This window comes from Colletotrichum destructivum, chromosome 5 (assembly GCF_034447905.1).
Source record: "Colletotrichum destructivum chromosome 5, complete sequence".
NCBI classification, from domain to species: Eukaryota; Fungi; Ascomycota; class Sordariomycetes; order Glomerellales; family Glomerellaceae; genus Colletotrichum; species Colletotrichum destructivum.
Window position 1 is genome coordinate 1,993,337 of NC_085900.1, and position 19,916 is coordinate 2,013,252.

Consider the following 19,916-nt stretch of genomic DNA (forward strand, 5'->3'; position numbering starts at 1 on the left):
ATCAGAACACGCCTATCCGCTTCCCATTCCAACTTCTACCCTTTTTTTCCTCACCTTTACCCTTCTTCCCATCCCAACGAGCTGGCCAGCCTGTTCAGACCAGATCGCAACTATGGACTTCTCCCATCAGTACTTCGCGCAAACGCAGCCCTACCAGTTCATGGGCATCCCGCCCCTCACGCCATCCCATTCCAATTCCGCAGGTTCAGACGACTTCAACACGACATCTCCACCAGTAAGTCATCGAATTCCTTTCCCGTCCCTGAGCCCCCGAATACCCACCGCCCACTGGTGGGCTGCCGCTTAGCGTACTGCGACCTGCACTTACACAATCATGACATGAGCAGGACGTCTACGCCGCCGAATTTCCAAACGACCACCACTTCGCCTCTTTTGATAACTATCCTCCCGCCCAGTTTAACCACCAGCACACTTCTTTCCCTGGTCCTCCCGGCCCTCCTACTCCGCCAAATCATGGCCTGCCCGTCCAGCAGCCCGTCCAGTCGCAGCCTCAGCCGCCACAGCACAATGGAATGAGCGCTCCTCCCGTTCACCAGATCAAGCCCCAGCCCGATGCTGTCGCCCACAAGCAGGAGCCCCTAGACGATCATTCTCGTCGGGGCCAGTCCAACTCGGACGACGAAGACCTGACGCCCGCCCAGTCGAGGAGGAAGGCCCAAAACCGCGCCGCGTACGTTGCACCTCCGCCACGCCCTCTCCCGCATGAATCGACGACGAGGCCCTTGGCCAGTTGATGCGAACCATGCCCATTTGATGATGGAAGCCAGTACTGACACGCGACTGCGATGCAGACAACGCGCATTCCGGGAACGGAAGGAGAGGCACGTCAAGGATCTGGAAGCGAAGCTCGCGGACCTCGAGGCCGAAGCACAGCAAAAGTCGACGGAAAACGAACGGCTCAAGCGAGAAATGCAAAAGATCAGCACCGAGAACGAGATCCTACGTGCCACCTCGTCGATGAACGGCCACCACAGCTCAGCGTCCCCCGAGCCGCGGATGACAGGCCCTATGCACTACAATCCCAAAGACTTCTACACGGACCTGCTCGCGCCGCACAACAACAAGACGCCTAGCCACCGAGTCGCTATTTCGTCCGACGGAGAACGCTTGCTCGCCGCTGGCGCTACGTGGGATTTCATCATCAGCCACCCACTCTTCAAGAGAGGCATGGTGGATGTGGGCGACGTGAGCGAGCGGCTGAAGAACCAGGCACGGTGCGACGGCCAGGGCCCGGTCTTTTCGGAGCGCTGCATCCTGGAGGCCATCCAAGGCAGCGTCGCCAGCGGAAGTGACGAGCTGCTCTAGTCCGTGATTCGCGACAGCGGGGACCCCTCAACAAGGCCGCGTATGTGGCTTTGTAAGCAACCTGCAGCACCGGCGGCGCTAGGTTCGGCGTTATGGATAAACGGAGTCAAACGGAGGACGGAATTGGGGGAAACGCCTGCTACAACGACAGACGGCATTGTGCCCGATTTGGCCGTTGAAGTTTCTTATTTTGCATCGTTGCCAGTTATGTGCAATGATTGCTATTCGACCGGTGCGATGGAATTCTGGCTTGAAGGGGGGGGGGGGGGGGGGGGGGGGGGGGCATTCAAGCACCTGCGATCTGACCAAAAATGAGGTTTCAACTAACTAGACGATATGGCTTCTTGTATATGGAGAAACACAACAAACAGGCCTCCGGCCGGCGACGGCATCCAGCCAAGCAACAAGGAAAGCCGTCCGCCGGCGGGCTGGGGCAGCCGGAGCATCATGACTACTATCGTTGGAGAAACGGACGAGAGAAACGCTCGTCCTGGGCGGGGCGGGCGCCGCTTCGGCACGCACGGATAGGTTTGTGGTGGGCACATACGCGTTGGATGCTTCTGGGGGTTACTCTGGTCTGCTTTTTCCTCCATCCCAAATTCTTTCTTCTTTTTCTGTCTCTGGGGGACAGAGCCTATCTAGCAAAGAGGGTCCGTTGGTCGGAAGGATTTCTGACCTCGCAGGCCCAGGTTAACACCTTCCATTCCCTGGGAACGACGTCCTTTAGGTCCTTTAGGATATGAGGCTCTTCTCATCATTGAAGGGTGTTGGAAATAGCAATGTCTCGGTGTCCCCAACTAAGAAACCGTGCCCGCTTCGCGTCGTTTCGTTTCATGTTTTCCTCGCGAGCGGCGGTGGCTTGCCTTGGTTATTGTTCTGAATTCCCGAATGAGAAGCGAGGGAGGGAGGGGAGAGACGGACGGGGTTTTGCCAACCGGGTGGTGGTGGTGGGTGGGTGGTGCTTGAAACAACGCCGTCGCGTGTTGCGCGCCCCGGGGGGGGGGGGGGGGCAGTTGAGCTTCCATTCCGGCCCGGGCCCAAGGTTTAAATGGTCGTTATGCCGCCCCCCGGTTCTCTGCTCCTAACTTCACGTTTCTCCCTCTGTTGCTTGGCTCTTCCTCCGATCGGATCGTTGCATACCCTAGACGGGATCAAACCCCTCCCTCCCCGCCAGCCCCGGGCGGGCGGGCGGGCGTAAGTTCAGATTACGCTCCGACCCTTCTCCGTCCGGACCGGATCCTTCCGTCTCCGTCGAGCTGTACCGCGATAACCGTGCCAGACTTCTTAGCAGCTACCTAAGTACACCGGGGCCACAGGAGGTACAACACGTCAGGACGAGTGCGGACGGGGACGGGGTGCATGAAAACCGAAAACCATGCCGGGGCCGTGGGGAATTAGTGTGGTATCTCATTTTAAGTGGTTTTGCTCGAAGGGACAGACACCGCCGTTCGTGACGGCAGAAATACCCCAGTATGTGTGTGAGAGAGAAACAGCAGCTCGGTAGGTACGTAGGGAGGTTAAAGGTAAAAGCAGGCATACTCTGGTGACGGCCGTGTGTCCGTCACGTCACAGTCTACCTCTCGTATCCGGTACATGCGCCTGAACTCCTGACATATGCTGTGCCGAGAAGGAGATACAGATTGATGAACAAGAAACAGCAAGAAAGCAACTAGGAGGTGGAGAAAGAAGAAGAAAAGAAAAGAAAACACCGCGCGTAGACTTCCATCACATCATTACTTTTGCTCCCTGATTCCACCGCCTTCTCCATCGCCGTCGTCCCAGAACCATCGTTTATCCCGTCATGTGCTTGGTCATACTCTCATTTCCTCCGATAGCCCGTGGCTCTCATTCGTTTCAATACGCGGAAGTCGTTCATGGAGGGGCCGGCGACGTGCTGGATCGAACCTTTTACTCGACCCTCATTCAACCCTTCACGGCGGGCGTCCCCCCCCCCCCCCCCCCCCATTTCTAACGGTGTCTAAACGGTCTACTGGCATCTCCCCAGTCAACAGCAAAGGCAAGAGAAGAGTTGCTTCCCCTCCGTTTACTGAGACTTCTTGCCGTTGACCTGGGCGCTGCCCTCGCCGTCCCGACCCTCGACCCATGGGTGCTTGATCGTCAAGCACCAGATGTCGAGGTAGTCGCAAATGGTAACGATGACATCCACGACGAAGCTGCCATAAACACCAACTGCCAGACCGAGCATGAGGAACATGAAGGCGACCTGATAGACGCCATCGCCCAGCGCGCTGGGCCAGCCGAAACCGAAGTATTCCTGCAACTTCGGGCCCAGCGCATCACCGACCCCGAATGCGAGCGGCAGGCCCAGGACGTTCCAATAGGGGAAATCGAGCTTCACCAGATGCGCCGTGATCATCTGCCCGACAGAGTACGCGTTCACGACGCCGGCGAACATGACGAACGGCACGAGATGCGAGTACAGGATGGTCGGATGCAGCAGCAGGTATGCCGCGATGAGCACCCACATGCCGAAGAAGGGCAGGAGGCCCAGCAACGCGCCGCGGGAGCGGTCACCACGCGCGCGGCGGGCCTTGATGACGTTGCGCGCCGACTCGATCGTGTTGAGGACGAGCACGAAAGAGCCCTGGACCATGTACCACTGCGTGAAGGAAAGCTCGTACAGGGACTCGGGGATGCCCAGCTTCTCCGAGACGCCAAATGTCCGGAGGAGCGACTGCTGCCAGAAGGAGGCGCCACCCATGTAGCCCGTCAGCGCGTAGACGCCGACGAGGATAAGGACGCCCTCGACCGGTCCGTTGATGATGCCGAGTGTGAGCGTCTTAGTGTGGTACTCGTCCCATGTCTGGGTGTAGAAGGTGAGGAGTGCTGGTGAGAGAGTGTCTGTTAGCTTTACTAGAAATGTTTTGGGGGAGGTGTCTCTAGAGTCTGGTGGGGGCAGACCCAACGGAGCATTAAGAACATACAAGAAAAGAGGACGCCGACAGTCATCCAACCCTGTCCCATGTTCTGCGACGCAGCAAAGATGAGGACCTCGAGCGAGGTGTTGAGCGCATCGACGCCGTGGTCGAAAAGCTCGCCGAGGGGTCCGGACTGGTGTGTTCTTCGGCTGTTGACACAAAACCAAGCCAGCATTAGCTTCTTCACGTTCTACCGTCTTAAAATCTCTGCTCGGATAGCAAAGTCGTGGAAAAGGGGAAAACTCACGCCTGCGAACCGTCGACCGCGTCAAACGTCTGGTACAAGAACAGGCCGATAGCCCATGAGTAGTAGACCCATGGGGGGCAGTCTTGGTCGAGCGTCGGGTTGTACCACAGCAGCGTCAGGACGTTGGCGATGACGAACATGAAGCCAGACAGGGTGATGAGGTTCGGCGCCATGCTCATGGGGAAGATTTTGATGACGACGTTGGTGTAGAAGGGCTTGAGGATGTACTTTGACGTCAGCGAGCGGTCGACGCTCGAGTACTTGTACTCCTTGAGCGCCGGAAGGCGGTCCTGGCGCACGTAGACCATATTGAAAGAGAGGATGCAATCTTGTTCTTTGCGTGCGTCGTTTGGTGCTGTGTTGTGTTTTGTTGAGGTAGTGGTTGTACTTGGACAGATCAATCCGGTTGGCACCGAGAGGGCGACTGGGTTTTGGCTTGCCGGTAACTTTTTCTCGGTTGTCGGAAGCTCTGGTAAGCGGGGCCCGGGGAAGAGAGCGAACGCCGTAGAACCAGTCGATGGGTCCCAGAGAAATCCGTATCCGTTATCCTTCAAAAGCGGTGACGATGGCTTCAGACCAAGGGGGGTGGAGATCCAATTGTAAGGTAAGTGGCCAACGACTTCGGCGGGGTGGGAGTGGGCAAGGCAGGAGGCAAGGTAAGTAGATAGGTTGTTGTTGGTTGGAGGAAGGGAAAAGGTTTAAGAAGATGCGGAGTGGGTAGGTAGTAAGTAGGTATTGTACGGATACAGAGAAAGACGCTTCAGACGGGTCCGAGACAGGCGACAGGGAATCCTCAAGAGCAACAGGTTGTAACCAAACTCCGAGCAAAAGACAGAGAGAGGACTTGACATGTGGTATCAACAAGCAACGGCCGGGGGGGTCAGTCGCGTGGCCGGCGCTTTCTGCTCGCGACCCAAGCTCGAGCTAAGTTTTCTTTCTTGGACAGCTCTGCAGTAGGTGAGTGGCCTGTACGGATACTTACAGCGCACACCGTCACCGACAACGTCATTTCTCTCCCGTCTGCCCCGAGCTTCCTGCGACTCCGACGAATCCTGGAATGTCCCACTAGTCCTTATCGGGACTAGCGAGGACACCATACGGCCTTTCTGGTCCGTGCCACACTTGTCAAGCCTTCGATCAGTGCCCTCCAAGCCCCCGACCCAAAGGACGGAACCAGTCATGCCCAACGCCAACCGCTCTTTTGCCCATCAAACCGCGCCGCGAGGCTTGACACCCTCGGACGCGTGACAGCTCCGGCACAGGGTTCGGTCGTGTGCTATGTCGTCTTATTCAAAGCCGTGCAGCTTCTGGCGGCAGTTCCCTGTCTTAGTCAGCATTAGATAGTGGCATGGTGGTATCAAGCATTCAGACCCGGTCATGGCTGGCCCAGAGACGAGACTGGCAGCAATCACACATTTCAATACACCGCGACACCAAACAAAGCACAGGCAGCTCGTCCTCGTTTCTTTTCGTGTCTTCATTCTAGATGTACGCGAGTCGCTGGCCCTTTTCAACGCGCACGCTTGTGCGCTCAAAAACTCCAGCTTAAAACCCCCTTACTACTATGGTGGCGGCGGCGTCGTCGTTGGCTGCTTTGATCGAGTCGGCTGTGATAGAAAAAAGGTCCTCGTCTCTTTTCGTCTGCCGTACGTACATCTTGGCTTACTCGGAACATCCGACCATTTGTATTGATCCCACAAACTCCGAACAAGTATCTTCTTTTTTAAGCAACCGATGCAACAACAAGCGACGCCACGCCCTCCTCCTCGCTGCGAACCGTGATCTTCGTCGTCACGCCAGACTTGGACGAGTAAGCCATCCGCACGTTGGCAACCACTCTGCCCCCGCCGACAGTCTTGCCGAGCAGCTTGAGGGTATGTGTCGTCTGGTTGACCGGCACATCCGTACCCTCCAGAGGCTGCAACGACAATACCTTGGCAAGTTGCTCCGTTGCCTCTGCGAGTTTGTCAGCTCCTTTCATGTTTTGGGTCAGGGAGGGATACTCACCTGCTATGCTCTTCATGCTGCTGAGCTGCAGAGTCTCCTCGGCCTCCTCGCCAGCCGCACCCACCTGTTCCCAGATGTGGTTGAAGTTGCTGGCAAACGTGGGAATGACATAATCGCTGCCCGCAAGGTCGAACTCGGCCACCTCGTACTCGTCGTCGTAGCCAGTATCCTCGGGCTCGTTCGTCGTCGGGTCGATCTCCTTGCTGGTAAACTTGAGCACGTTGGAGAAGCTGCTGATTGGCATGGAGCCCTCTCCGTTGACCTTCTTGAAGGCTACGTAAACCTTACCGGGCTCGTTGGTGGGGAGCTTCTCAGCCTGGATAATGAAAACCTCCTCGAGCTCCTCCTCTTCGGACGGCGTCGCCACGATGGATACGTTCTCGAGGACTGTCGCGTCCAGTGTGTTCTTGACCTCGTACTGGAACACGACGTGCTCCTTGAAGATGTGCTTGACCACGGTGACGACGTACTCCATCTCCGACTCGGTAAGCTCGACAACGGGCGACGACTTGAGCACACTGCCAAACTCCTTCATCTCGGGGATCTGCATCAGCTCCTGGGCGTAACGCTGAGTGGCGGCAGTTGCTGACGCAGCAGCCTCCGCGCCACCTGCAGCAGCCTTCGTGGGTCCAACCTTCGGGGGCTTGAGAGACGGGGCAGTCGCCGTGAGCTTCTTCGTCCGGTCCTCGGCATCGGCCTGCTCACGGGTAACGACAGGGATCTGGGAGATATCGAAGGGGCTGTTAAACGCAGACTTGTCCTCTGACGTGACGTACATAACGAGCTGTTGCTCGAAGTACGGCAAGGAGAACATGCTTTCTGTGAAGAGGTTAGTATTCGGGCCACCTTTCGCAAGGTGCGGGTGAAAGACATACCGTTCTTGACAAACTTCTCCGAAATCTCATCTTCCTGGTGCATGAGTCGGAGGTTAAGCGCGGCACGATCCCTGACTTCGTCATCGACATCGTCCAAGCATCTGGTGAGGAGAACCTCGACACTGCGCTTGACCTCGGGATCCTTCTGCCCGACACCAAATTTGGCAAGGGCGGTGACGGCGGCCGCGCGCACGATGGCGTTCTCTAGAACCACTCTGTTATAGATGTAGCGGATATACTTAGTAGGCTGAGAGGTCTTGGGGCCTTCGAGACCGAGCAAGTGCAGGATTCTGACCGCAAGTTTGGTGAACTCGCAGTCTTCGATGAACTCGCACAGGTGAGCAAGGGCATCCTCCTTCGACTCCGGGACAAACTTGATCAGGTCGAACATGCTCTCAACCACGGCGCGCTTGAACTCGTAACCGCCCTCATCACGGAGGATGCCGCTCAGGAAAGCAAGCATGCCGGCCTGCTTGCTGGGGAACTTCAGACACAGTGTGCGGATAGCCTCGACGATGGTGATCTTGAACTCGTCCGTGATCTCCGACATAAAACCAGAGATCTGCTTCATCAAACGGTCGACGCTAGCCTCGTTACCGGTCTTGAGTAGAGTGGTGATGGCGAAGGTGGCAATCGATCGATTGCTGTTGGAGATCAAGAGCTCAATGTCGGGGTTGCAGACGTTGACGGCGTTGGGCTTGAAGGAGGCGAAGTTGTGGAGGATCCGGAGAGCGGCGAACTTGGTGACGGCGCGAGGGGAGGTAAGGAAGAGCTGGAGCACATGTACGGCCTGGGAGACCTCGGCGTCAGTGACATCCCGCATGTCGCAAATGGCCTTAGCGGCCTCAAAGTTAACCATTTCGCTCTTGTGACGCAGCCAGCCGTCCAGCAGCTGCATCATCGGCTTCCTGAGCGATGGGTCTTCCTCGGCAAGCTGGGCGGCCAGGCGGACAAGCATGACAATGGCGGCCGAGCTCTTGACTGCACCAGCGGCACCGAACTGCTGAACCATCTTGACAAGCGCCATGCGATCGTGCATGCGCATCGAGTAGAGCAGACCAATTGCGTGATATTGTGGCATGGTCGAGTTGTTGGCGGGCAATTGACCGCTCGAGGAGGAGAAGCCTAGGGAGAAGCCGCTCGAGGACTTCGTGGAAGCCGCAGCTTCCTGGGTCTCGCTCTGCCAGCGGCGGACGACATCCTTGGCGATCGGGAGGAGGTGGTACGAGGAAACGAGGGCCGCAGACGATACGGAGGGGTTCTTGTCGACAATGGCAGTTTTCATCACACGCTCGATAGACTGGACTGTGGTGGCCTGGAAGCTTAATTAGCATGGTGCTCCTTCCCTCCCTTGTAGCTCGAGACAGCAGCTTCAGCGTACATCGATAATGCGGCACAGGGCCCTAATGGCGTTGGGTCGGAAGATGGCATCGGTGCTGCCTCCGGTATCCTTCATGATGGTGCTCGTGACCATGATAATGTCTTCAGCCGAGTGAGCCAGCTCCTTGATGACAAGGTGGACCATCTGTCGCAAGCTGGCATCTTTGTTCTGGAAAAGCTTCGAGATGCCGAAGAAGAGGGTCGTCGCTTCGTTCGTCGGAAACTTCTCGCCCGTATAGAGGAGAAGGGCGATCTTGGTGAGGAGAATTCGGCATCTTCGCGGCTGGATGGGGGAGCTGTTAAATAGCCGTGCTGTTCACCCTGGGATTAGCCAGCTTGCTCGCCGCACGAATCTCGAAGGGTAAGCGACGGAGCAGTTCCATGGGAAAACACTCACCTTCTTGGAATACCTGGGTCCTGTCCACCTTCACCAGGCCCAAATCGGCATCTTCGTCTTTCTTGCCGTAGCTCATGTTGGGCAGCGGTGTTTGGCGGACTGCTTGAAGTCGGCGTCGGTGGATTGTGAAGTTGGCTCCGTGTCCTTGGGATAACGCCAGTCAGTCCCACACCCCTTGAAGTTGGTGGGGCCAGTCACGTGCAACACTCTGGCCAAGTCCCAACCTCACATCAACGAACATGCAAGGTGGCTCGACCAAGTGTGCAGCAAGCGAGTTTATCGTTATGCTTTCATGTCTTGATCTGATCGCTGAATTGGCTTAGTTCACCTGATGTTTAATCTCTATCATATTTTCTTGATTTACATTGCGAGGCTCGACCAATACTTGTCGTCTCATCGTTTAGATCCTCGGTGTCATTCCGTCCCTCTTGCTCTATCTTCGTAAAGAACTAGCGTCTGTCTACGTCTGGTTCTGGAGCCAGGAACGTTCCGTAAAAGGCCGACTGCAATGAGTCGTGGTTTCTTGTTTGCAACGAACACCGACGTCGACATCATGCCTCCCTAGCTACTCACAAACACTGTCATCTGTAAAACGCGCATGACAAGAACACATTTGAAGATACCTAAACTTTTGGGTGTCTATCTGAGAGTAACGAAGTGAAAAAGACTGATGGCCGGATCTCAGCCCCGGGATGCGGCCTGAATCTATAAAACTCACTCTAACAACTTGCTTCTTCACGCCCCCTCTAACCTGTACTTAGGCGGCTGCTTCCTGCTTCAATATCCACCCCAATCTCAAGACTGCCCTCTAGGTAATCCCCACACAGAGGGCCAAACAAGGTCCTCATCCAAGCAACAACGCTAACGAAGCCAATGTGATTGCAACCTCATCCCAATCCACGGTCCCAGATCTTCAACGTCCAAAGACTGACTTGCGTCCCTCCACAGAATCATCAACCTTGCATGCATCGGGATCCCTCCATTGATTAAAGCGCTGGTTGTCGTACTTTGCCTCGATATGATTCAAGAGGGAAGAGACGCCCAGGGCGACCAAAGGCTCCGCCGCCTCCTTGTTCGTCATGTCGTTGACCTGTTGAATCGAAATTGGCCGATGATCAGCCTTCTCTGGCTTGGTCTTGGGCCGTCGGTCTCCGATGACACCGACTTGGCGCTTGAAAGTATTGAGTTCCGCATCCTTGACCACAGAATCCAACGACTTTCCAAGCTCGCCTGTACCCGCATAGAACAACTGGTAGATTCTCTCGTTGCGTCGGCGGAGCTCGTCCTCCGCGATCGTCCACGTTCCCTTCGCCAACCTGCTGCGACCAGTCTTGGGGTAATCTGCTACCCATTTCTCGCCGAAGATAATAGGAATGTTGGTTTCTGGCTGGCGAGACTTGCTCTTGTTAATCTTGGCGTAGTGGACCGGACTGATATTGATGTGCTGGAAGCCCTTCTTCATGTTCACATCAGAAATCTTTCCGGTATGGATGGGGTCCTGATAGAAATGGTCCGCATCGGGGGTCGAGTTGCACAGAAGCGAAGGCAGTCCGGCCATGAGATGATCAGGCGTTTCGGAGCCGGCGAGTCTCAGCGCGTCAAGCGATGTGGTATTGTGCATGCAGTGTGAAACAGGGCGAGAGTCACCTTTCACAGATTCATCGTAGAACGTGTCCGTTTTCGGGCCGCCGTTGAGCGCCTTCATGGCGAAGTCGAAGGTTGATGTTCGATACTGGCGCTGACCAGGAGGGCCAGCAGTTAGGGGGCGAGGGGCACCCGGACCAGTTGCGAGAGTGGACTTGTAGGTCGTATGCGTGTTGGTTCTCTGAACGTTGTGAGCAGCGAGGAGGCCCGGGGGCGGCGTCACGCCGCTGTCTCGCCAGGACAGATTGAGGTCTCGAATCATTTTCTGCTCAGCCTGCATTTTGAGAATGGTGTTCGGATCGGTCTTGGCCAAGCGGAAGAGACCAGGGGAACACGAGCCATCGGCTCCCATGTCGGATGCCTCGAAGGAATGGGCTCCGTAGAACGGGGTTGTCGTGCGACTGATGTTGCCGGTAGAGGGAGCGGGAGTGGCACCCGGTCGAGCACGAAGAAGCGTCTTCTGGGCCCTTTTCTGGTTCGGGTTGGGGTATGATGCCAAGTTCTGAAGACCCTTGACAGTGAAGTTCTTGAGAGGATTATCGCCGGGGCCCTCGTCATCTTCAATGTCGCTCGACTCGGCATCGACAAGCCTGTCTACGGTAGACATGGGCATTGCACCACTCACCGGCGAGGCTTGATCGCCATGCATGGTGAATGACGGCACGCGAGAGGATGGAAGGCTTGAAAGGTCAGAGTCATACAGCGACTCGCGGCTGTGGTCGGTGACGGGGCTGACAGCACGATCGTAGTTTTGCTGAAGAGGCGAGTACTTGGGGATCGTATGGGGAAGCGGGCTGGGAGGTGTAGTGACGGTATTGTGTGACTTCAGAGGCAAGCTTGCGAGAACTGACTTGGGAAAGAGGGACAGCTCCGAGGCGGCAGCGCCGACGGGCGGCCACTTGAGGGTGCGGCCGCGACGAACGGGAGGCTGGAGCGGCTGAGAGTTGCTGGGGTTGTAGATGGTACCAGCCGTTGTGTAGGTTTGCTTAGGAACATCCTGATGGAAGGTGCTGACAGATTGCTGGGTATAGGTGGTCGTGCCCGTCGACGATGAGGAAGAAGATAGATGGTCCATGTTGAAGGTCGGAGGCATCCGCAACACTTGGAAGCATCCAACAGAAAATCGGGATCCCCTGATACTGATACGTGGTTGGCCAAAGACGAGCTGTTCTGTTGGTCCAGTCAGAGATATGGATTGGACCAAGAGCATCCAAAGGCGTGCTGTGGTGAATGAAGGAACGACTGATGTTGAGTTGGCGGAAAGTGGTGTCCTGGAAAAAGATGATGCCGGGTGCTTTGGACAGCTTCAGGTCATCTCGCCTGGAAGTCGAGATGGATATGAGGATGGGACAAGAACAAAGTGTCTGTTGACAGAAATTGCGAATCGGGGAGTGGAGGATGTGATGGTTCAAGGAATGGAGAGTGTGTGAAGAGGGGGAGAAGACGGGGATGAAGAAGAGTCAAGAGGATGGGTCGGCGCATGTGGAAGGCAGAAATGCTGACGGAGGAAGGGTAGGACCGCAGGCTGGAGGCAAGATGGAAGGTGCGCTCGTGGGTTGTCTCCAAGACAGGAAGGCATAATCCAGGAGGGATGAGGCGGGCAGCCTAGTAGACGAGGCAAAGTGAAGCGACGGAAGGCGGACAGACAGGTGCTTCCAGGTGCCCTCGCCAGCAAAGGCGGCTCCAGGCTCTACCTTCCTGTTACCTATCTTGCTCGACAGTGTGCAGGTGGATGGTCCGCTGAGACATGAAGCAGAGGTGAATAACCGAACCAAAATCAAAACATAACTTCTTCCCTCCCCTCTACGTAATTTGTCAAATGGTTTATTTGGCGACTGAAAAATACAAACTCAAGATCGTCAGACCGATGGAGAAATTACTGCCTTTGTTGGCGTGAGAGACTTTTCCCAAGAAAAAGGGACCGAAAAGACCACGCTTCCTGGCCGAAATCAGACCAGGCAGGCGGGGAAAATGCAACAGACGTACTATCGAAATGAATCTCAAAGACGGGCTCGGAGAATCTCCACAGCCCTCTCCAAGCACGCTGCGTGGACACCCTTCGAGAAGCCCCTGATGCTGCACGTTTTGGAGTAAATGCCAGCTTTGACGACGTCGATGTCTCCTTCGAGCATGGGGAGGGTCAGCGGCGGAGAGTTGAACACCCACAGATAATACCGGCACCACTGTATGCTCGTCGTCCCGGCTGTTGTGGGAGTATTCTCGGCTTCGTCACAAGGGGTACAGGTGAAGCAGACGACGTAGTGTTCTTGCATCTGGAGATTGAGCCGCTTGAACAGACTCGAAGGGTCTCGTGTAGTACCCGTGGCGTACATCTTGGAGGACTAGGACGACGACTAATAGATGACGGTGACTCGATCACAAGACTACTGTTGATGGATGAAGTGGATGATACATAAGGGCACAGCGAAGACGGACCTGATAACCAACACTCTCCCTTCTCCGTTCACGACAACCAAAGAAGGGTCCTCTCTCTTATAACCAAACGGTCCTAAACCATATCCTGACAACCTCTTTGGCCATCCGGCCCGTCTTGTCTGGTTCGCCAATACATCCACCAGAACACGTCAATCACCACAAATACATGCAATTCCTCACCTTACCTATTTCCGTGAGTGAAAAAGAGATCCGATAGCACCACCGCCAACCGCTCCCTATCGCCAACGACACAGATCTTGCCGCGCCTTACAAGCCTACAAGAACTTGAACCCAAAACGCTCCGTTGACCGAAACGTCCTCTGCAGCAGCCACAATCGCCGCCCATGCCAACGATCAAAGGTTCCCAAGCCCTGCTTACATCGTCCCCGAACGCCCCCTGTTCTCTTCTCCTCGTGTTCTAGTCCAATAAGGGAACACTTCCAGCTCCCATGTCAAACACGATCGGATCTCGAATATCCAGCACCGCATGCCGTTCGTCTCAAACAGGTGCCACGCCCACCGACCAACAGACTAAACCGCGCTACCAACCATGTTTACCTGACAATAACAGAACCCTACACCCGTTTGTTTACCCCACCTCACACGCCAAACATTATCTCAACCTCTCGTCCTCAGAAAGTGTTCGCCATGGTCAAGGGATTAAGGTTGGTGGCTCTTCAAGGTTCTATCTTTAGGGTGACACGAGCCTCGTCATCCCAAGGGGTTTAGCTCCAGACCTTGATAACCGTGTGGATAAGGGGACTCCTGCCTCCGGGCTGGATTGACATGTTCATCCCCCCTCGCAGCTCTTGTGTTACACGGACTAAGGCCATCAAGGCAAACCGCTGGTTCTGCTTTGTGCCAGAACCTCTGAGTTACGCGATCAACGTACCTACCTGCCTCCGGTAGTCTTGGGCTGAGAGCGGTTTCGAACGTAGACATCCTGTCAAAAGATCGAATCGGGAAAGCCAGCTGACTGTGCCCCGAAGGTCTCAAAGCTACGGATCACAGTCTATTGAAGAAAATGATGTTCGCAATCAGACAGCAGCAGCCCAAGTCCTTTATTCGTTAATCAACGACCAGAGACGAAAGACCACAAGCAGAGAGAGGGGAAGTCCGCGGATGTCATCCATCGAGACTAGTACCCCAGGCGTTCTCTCACACGCGTGAACCCCGGTTTAGCCACTCAGGCGTCATTCTCGAAAGAGCTCACCCCCGCCAGAGCGCTTGTAGTCTCTTAAACTCTAACTCAGCTGCTTTCCGTAAGATGGACTGATATGAAGATCTCGGGGGGAGGGGGGGGTGACGCGAACACCCGGACGCTAAGTGAGTCGGTCCGTGATTGCCTCGCCGGCCCGACCAGCAAAGAAACAGCTTGCCAATAGTATCCCTCTCCCTCTCTCGTCCCTTTGCAACTCATTGGCTGACTACTGCAACAGAACAGTCATACTACGTCTGCTGCGGGGCGGCTCCAAACAGATGGCCCGCGCCGCGGCAGGACATGATTGATGAGGTGGCTGCAAGTCAACCGCGATTCGTGGCACAAAAGGCACGAGGCGTAAGGAACGTTCACATCTAACACCATATTGGCAAAAGCGCAGCACAGTTTAAAAGTTGTAAGCATAAGCCAGGCGCGATGCAAGTGTTATGGTTTGGATGATCAGGGCAATCCGTCTTATTGTTCAGCTACCACCTATGTTGCTCTACCATCACACGCACCCGAGCAGACGAAATGCGGTGTACATGTGTTAGCTGTCACAACGATGCCCATCGTTCCTCTTCTTGCACCGGAGGGTCCATCCATGCTTTCCTCATCACATGCGAAAAACTCGAAAGCCGATTCAAGAGTCCGGCCAACGATCTTGAAACCATATGCTGTAATCCTATTCCTCCCCTACAAGCCAGGTAACCGCTCATCAAAAGAAAAAGGCCAGAGGCAATTGTGACCAAATGGCCTGCACATGCCTCTACAATATTCTATCATATCCCCCGCATGCGTCGTGTGGGGATCGATTAGCTTGAAACAAAGTAGGCCGGGAAATTTGGCTGCCCTCGTAGACAATGATGTCGGGAGAACCCGCCTACACAACCAATCCCTGACTACCTTGTGAAGAAAGGACCAAGTTTCGAAGTCAACCACTTGGAAGGAGATTTTGGGATACCCAAGAATAGAAGTCCGCTGTATCAACTGCTTCAAAAACAAAGAAGCTCATGTTAGAAGAGAAATGCCCGTTTTAGAAAGAAAACACGAGTCCGGTGTATGTACTGGGCGGATGAGAACTGAATGTTGCTTGGGGTATCGGCTGAAGGACATGAGTGTAAACGTCATGAGCCCATGCTGAGACTCGTAATTGCGACTCGTAGTGTTGAAGGAGGGTCGAGAATGGAAATGCCAGGCATCCCTTGACAGGTATATATATACGACGTGGCGAGTAGACCCGACGAGAATGAACCAATTATGGTCGAGCGAAAAAGGGATAAAGTTGTAGTGATTAAAAGCCTGGCGGGTACGCACTGCCGGGTATCATACCGTTGCCCCCCGTGCGAGATGGGGGTCCAAGGCGACTGCCGGGCAGCTCGAAGTCGGGGTTATTGTTCAACAGAACGTCTTGCCGTTGCTGTTGAACCGGCCGACGCGGCGGCATCTGCTGACCAGATCCAGGCATCGGAGGGGCGGGGTTCCACCTTGGGTTTATCCCTCTCTGAGATATCGAGGTGAAATTGGATCGATCAGACTCGGCGCCAGGGCTACGTGCACCGGCATCCGCATGAGCGTCATCATACATATTGGGCGCGGGTAGAGGTACCTGAAGGGCAGGCGGGGGGCCTGCTCTGGGAGCTGGAGCCGGTGCTGGCACGTCCGCGAAGCGCGGATCGACATCCTCGTAGTAGTCGCTGGCCGCCGGCGCAGGCGAGCTTCGGGTGGGTAGCTCACTATGTTGCAGCGGAGACGCCGTGCGTGATGAGCCTTGGTTGTTCCAGGCCTGACGAGGCGGTACGTATGCCCTAGGAATCTCGCATTAGCATATAGATAGATGTACGCAGGAATACAGTGAACTCACTCGTCCGAGCTGTACCTGCTTCCCTCGCTCATGTACGTGTCATGTCTCAAGGGTTGAGACCTGTTTCCACCGTTTTGCTGCTGCTGAAGCCCAACCATGCCAGCGATATCGGCATCACTGTCCCGGAACTGGCCGAACCCTTGAGGCGGGAGGGCGGGACTTCCCGTTGCCGCATCCATCTCAACCGCTTGACCAACCATTGGCGGCGGTGTATTACCAGGGAGAGGCGGAGGTGATTCGGCTCGCGGCAAGCTCCCACGCTCCGGATTGTAGGCCTCATAGCCTTGCTGCTGCGGGATGGATGGGAGAGAGGGGTTGGTGCTGTTGTTTGCACTGTTGTACCCAGGGGCCATGTCCATGGAGCGTTGCCCGTACGGTCCAACGGGAGGAGGGGGACCACCGTAGCCGTTGCCTGGGCTTGGTCTGCGGTCATATGGTCCTGGGCCGCCAGGCCCAGGTTGGTAGCCAGGCGGAGGCGGCCGTCCGCCTCGCATGCCATTCGGTCCAAACCCACCGCGAGGGGGCGGCCCATATCCGCCTCTGCCACCAGGAGGGGGCCCACCGTAGCCTCCTCCTCGTCCCGGAGGGCCGTAGCCGCCTCTCCCCGGAGGTGGTGGGCCGTAATTGTTGTACCCACCCCTGCCATAACCACCGCCGCCGCGTCCTCTAAATCCACCGGCGGGCATGCCGCCTCTACCTCTCATGCGCTCTTGAGAGGGCCCTCTCCTGGGACCGAACCCATCTTGTGGCGGCATTGGGTTTCCATACGGATCTCTGTTCGGCGGAACGGATCCAGACCGTGAGGGGGGTACATCTGTTGCAGCCACGATGCCTTGGGAGCCATTGGTGGGGCTTCTGGCTGTCAAGGGGATATGCTCATCGCTGATCTGGTCGTCCTTCTTCTGGGATTCGAATGAGGCAAACGTAGGCAGCTTATCGACGCCGTTTCCACCGCTTACAACGGGCATGGTCGGCTGTGAGCCGATGGATCCGGTAGTCTTGACTTGAGCCTCACGGTTGTAGTAGTTTTCTCCGCTCATCTCGGCATTTTCGGCGATCCTCTTCTTCCTGGCCTTTCTGCTGACCAGCATACGACGCATAGCGCAGGCCACGAGTCCACTCATTCCAACGAGAATCGTGGCGGCGAGGACGATGTATGAGCCCCAGGCCATATGAGGGACGAACAAGAGTACATCGACCAGGAAGGCCAAGAGACAGATGAGAAAGTCGATGAAGGAGAAGATGAAGACAGCGAGGAGGTAGCGAGCCGAATGCGAGGGTGAGTGAAGATGGGCAACGGCAGCCATGATAAGCATGATGAGCGTCGTAAGAGCGGCGATCGGGTGCACGATCAGAATGGCGGAGAGAGTGTTTCGAGCCGAGTCCGGTAGGTCAAAGGCACCCTTGTTGTCTGCAGCTGCAAACACTTTGGCTGAAGAAGGTGTCAGTGGCGGTCATCTACAACACTCTCAACAGAACACGACGGCAGCCGACTTACTAGTGTCATAGCCAATCTCAGGGCCTTCGCAAGTGCCATCCGCCTTACAAACGCCAAAGACTCCAAAGCTGGCACCCTTGAAGCTGCCGAGTGGTATTTGCTTAATGACGGGTGTCGACAAGGTAGAAAGCAATAGCAGGGCGAAGGCCGCGAAGAGCAGCAACGACATGGGGGTCGCCGGTCGCAGCATGATGGCGGCTTGTCGTCGAAAGAAACCTGCTTCCAAAGAGATTTACGGAATGCCGGCGTCGTCAAGACGCGGCGAAGAGGGGGTGTGAGTTGCGCCCGAGGTGATCGGATATCGTCGCGAGAAGGATCGGAGTTGGCTACTGTAAGATGGAAACGTTGCACGGCATTGTCTGTTCGGCGGCGGTGGAAGAAATCAAGGTCGTCGAAAATAGCGACATGAATGAGGGTTGCCGAATGGTGTCGATCGGTGCGATGTGGTTCCCAAGTCTGATTCTCTTTCCAATCCTGCTTCTTTGCGTTCGAGTCTGGTTGAATCGATGTCCTAGCAGTTGTTCGTCGTGTACCTGAAACAATGTCGCAAGTAGCTGGTGATTCGGTCGAGGCTGTAAATCAAATCGATTGGGGCAAAGTAATGGGAGTCGTGAGAGTTTCAGCGGTATCCTAAATGCAGGGTGCATCCAACGTTGAGGGTCGAAACTTGAGGTTGAGGTTGAAGTTGTGCGAGGCAAACGGGATCGAGTTCCCCCGTGGTTCGACCTGGAGAAAGGAAGAGGGAGAAGGAGACAAAGGTACGCACGATCTGGGGAGTAAGACGATGTGGGTGGGCGAGAGTGGGCGACTCCCATGTGTGGAGGGAGGGATGAAGAAAAGTGGGTCGAGACCGTGGATGCAGCGAAAATGGGCAGTTTTGGGACCACAGAGCAGGGGAGCGGGGGGCAGTAGGGTGTGGGCAAGTCTGGGAACGGTGGTGTGAGTCGAGAAAGGCTGGAAAACGAGCATGGCGGCCCACGGGAAGCGGGAAGCGTTGCGTAGCTGGCTGTGGCTGGGGGGAGCGCTGTGCTGCGATCAGCAAGTACTGCACTGCATCCAGCCAGCCAGCTTAAATTAGCACTGCGTCGCTCTGCCTTCGCGGCTTGGAATTCTCACCTGAGCAAGTTGCTGCGTGCGTGAATGAGTGAATAAGATGAGTTGTGACTGGAAAAGAAGCCTTGGTTTGGAATCAATTGTGCTGTGCCTTGAGAGCGAGATGCCGTTCAAGTCAGGCACTTGGGTGACTACCGCTTCTACCTAGGTATTCACTTACGGATACCCTGGGGTAAGATTCGAGACGCCCTGGTGCAGTGGGTGTAAGGGAAAAAGTACGTACACTCTGTCTAGCGTATATCTAGGTGCACAGCCCACCAGCACCTGGCAGGTAGGAGGTTGCAGGCACGAAGCAACACGGATTGGCAGAGACCGAGAGCGATGGGCCAGGTCTTGGGGAGGAGACACAACCAAATGTGCCTGGAATGGCGACTGCCCGAGCTCTCTCTCTCTGCAGCAGCGTATGTCATGCCCGCCAACTCGTCTAGTTGGTTGAAATCTAGTTCCAGTTTTGTCCCTGCCGCCGACGTGCTGCACAAGTGTCACTGTCCCAATGTCCCAATATCGAGGGCTGCCATTCCACCTGCTGCTGGTATGTCATCTCAAACGGCAGGTACCTGAGTTACGTACCGGTCTTAGTGTCGAGACGAGGTATTCTTTGTTCCTCCCAACATGACCCTATTTCCCGCACCAGCTGGGATTCCTCGGCCGCGTGGCACTCCCAAAAGGATATCTTCCTCCGTGCTCATCCAGCCAGTACAATGCCCTTGTTCTTGGGGAAGTCGTTTCCGTCACCATGGACGATACGCCGAATGCCACCATGGATATGTACCTGTACATTGGTTTCCAACGGCGTCTCTTTTCGGAGTCTTCACTCTTTCACTTTCCGCACTGGCCACCTACGACGGCAAGTCGCGAACTCAAATCCTACACAACCTGCCGTCATCCAGCACACCAACCACCTATGGGAACGCTAAGTATTAATATCTCTGCAAGCATGCTGATGTAGACGGGACGAAAACATTCAAAACAGTTATTGGTCTGCTCTACTT

At 55.6% G+C, this 19,916-nt stretch overlaps 6 protein-coding genes across 6 annotated transcripts; 1 reads left to right on the top strand and 5 right to left on the bottom strand.

The window, feature by feature from the left end:
* Positions 1-112: 112 nt before the first annotated feature.
* Positions 113-1,326, top strand: CDEST_08188 (Putative basic-leucine zipper domain, transcription factor PAP1, Yap1 redox domain superfamily; the record flags this gene model as incomplete). The annotated part of the gene is made up of 3 exons (XM_062924347.1): positions 113-235; positions 348-691; positions 813-1,326. 3 exons carry the CDS (start codon positions 113-115, stop codon positions 1,324-1,326), a joined length of 981 nt encoding a protein of 326 aa, XP_062780398.1.
* A 1,314-nt stretch (positions 1,327-2,640) lies between these two features.
* CDEST_08189 (Putative CDP-alcohol phosphatidyltransferase) lies at positions 2,641-5,377 on the bottom strand. The gene is made up of 3 exons (XM_062924348.1): positions 4,513-5,377; positions 4,272-4,414; positions 2,641-4,173 (listed from the first exon to the last, which is right to left on the bottom strand). The coding sequence occupies exons 1-3, from the start codon at positions 4,818-4,820 to the stop codon at positions 3,371-3,373; spliced, it is 1,254 nt and encodes a 417-aa protein (XP_062780399.1). The 5' UTR covers positions 4,821-5,377; the 3' UTR covers positions 2,641-3,370.
* A 544-nt stretch (positions 5,378-5,921) lies between these two features.
* Positions 5,922-9,303, bottom strand: CDEST_08190 (Putative clathrin/coatomer adaptor, adaptin-like, coatomer/calthrin adaptor appendage). Its single transcript, XM_062924349.1, has 5 exons — positions 9,172-9,303; positions 8,776-9,086; positions 7,395-8,709; positions 6,520-7,338; positions 5,922-6,468 (listed from the first exon to the last, which is right to left on the bottom strand). The coding sequence occupies exons 1-5, from the start codon at positions 9,245-9,247 to the stop codon at positions 6,236-6,238; spliced, it is 2,754 nt and encodes a 917-aa protein (XP_062780400.1). The 5' UTR covers positions 9,248-9,303; the 3' UTR covers positions 5,922-6,235.
* A 781-nt stretch (positions 9,304-10,084) lies between these two features.
* Positions 10,085-11,890, bottom strand: CDEST_08191 (uncharacterized protein; the record flags this gene model as incomplete). The annotated part of the gene is made up of 1 exon (XM_062924350.1): positions 10,085-11,890. One exon carries the CDS (start codon positions 11,888-11,890, stop codon positions 10,085-10,087), a length of 1,806 nt encoding a protein of 601 aa, XP_062780401.1.
* A 925-nt stretch (positions 11,891-12,815) lies between these two features.
* On the bottom strand, positions 12,816-13,148 carry CDEST_08192 (uncharacterized protein; the record flags this gene model as incomplete). The annotated part of the gene is made up of 1 exon (XM_062924351.1): positions 12,816-13,148. The coding sequence occupies one exon, from the start codon at positions 13,146-13,148 to the stop codon at positions 12,816-12,818; it is 333 nt and encodes a 110-aa protein (XP_062780402.1).
* Positions 13,149-14,866: 1,718 nt separating this feature from the next.
* CDEST_08193 (uncharacterized protein) lies at positions 14,867-18,602 on the bottom strand. The gene is made up of 3 exons (XM_062924352.1): positions 17,812-18,602; positions 16,314-17,745; positions 14,867-16,257 (listed from the first exon to the last, which is right to left on the bottom strand). Exons 1-3 carry the CDS (start codon positions 17,999-18,001, stop codon positions 15,744-15,746), a joined length of 2,136 nt encoding a protein of 711 aa, XP_062780403.1. The 5' UTR covers positions 18,002-18,602; the 3' UTR covers positions 14,867-15,743.
* Positions 18,603-19,916: the final 1,314 nt, after the last annotated feature.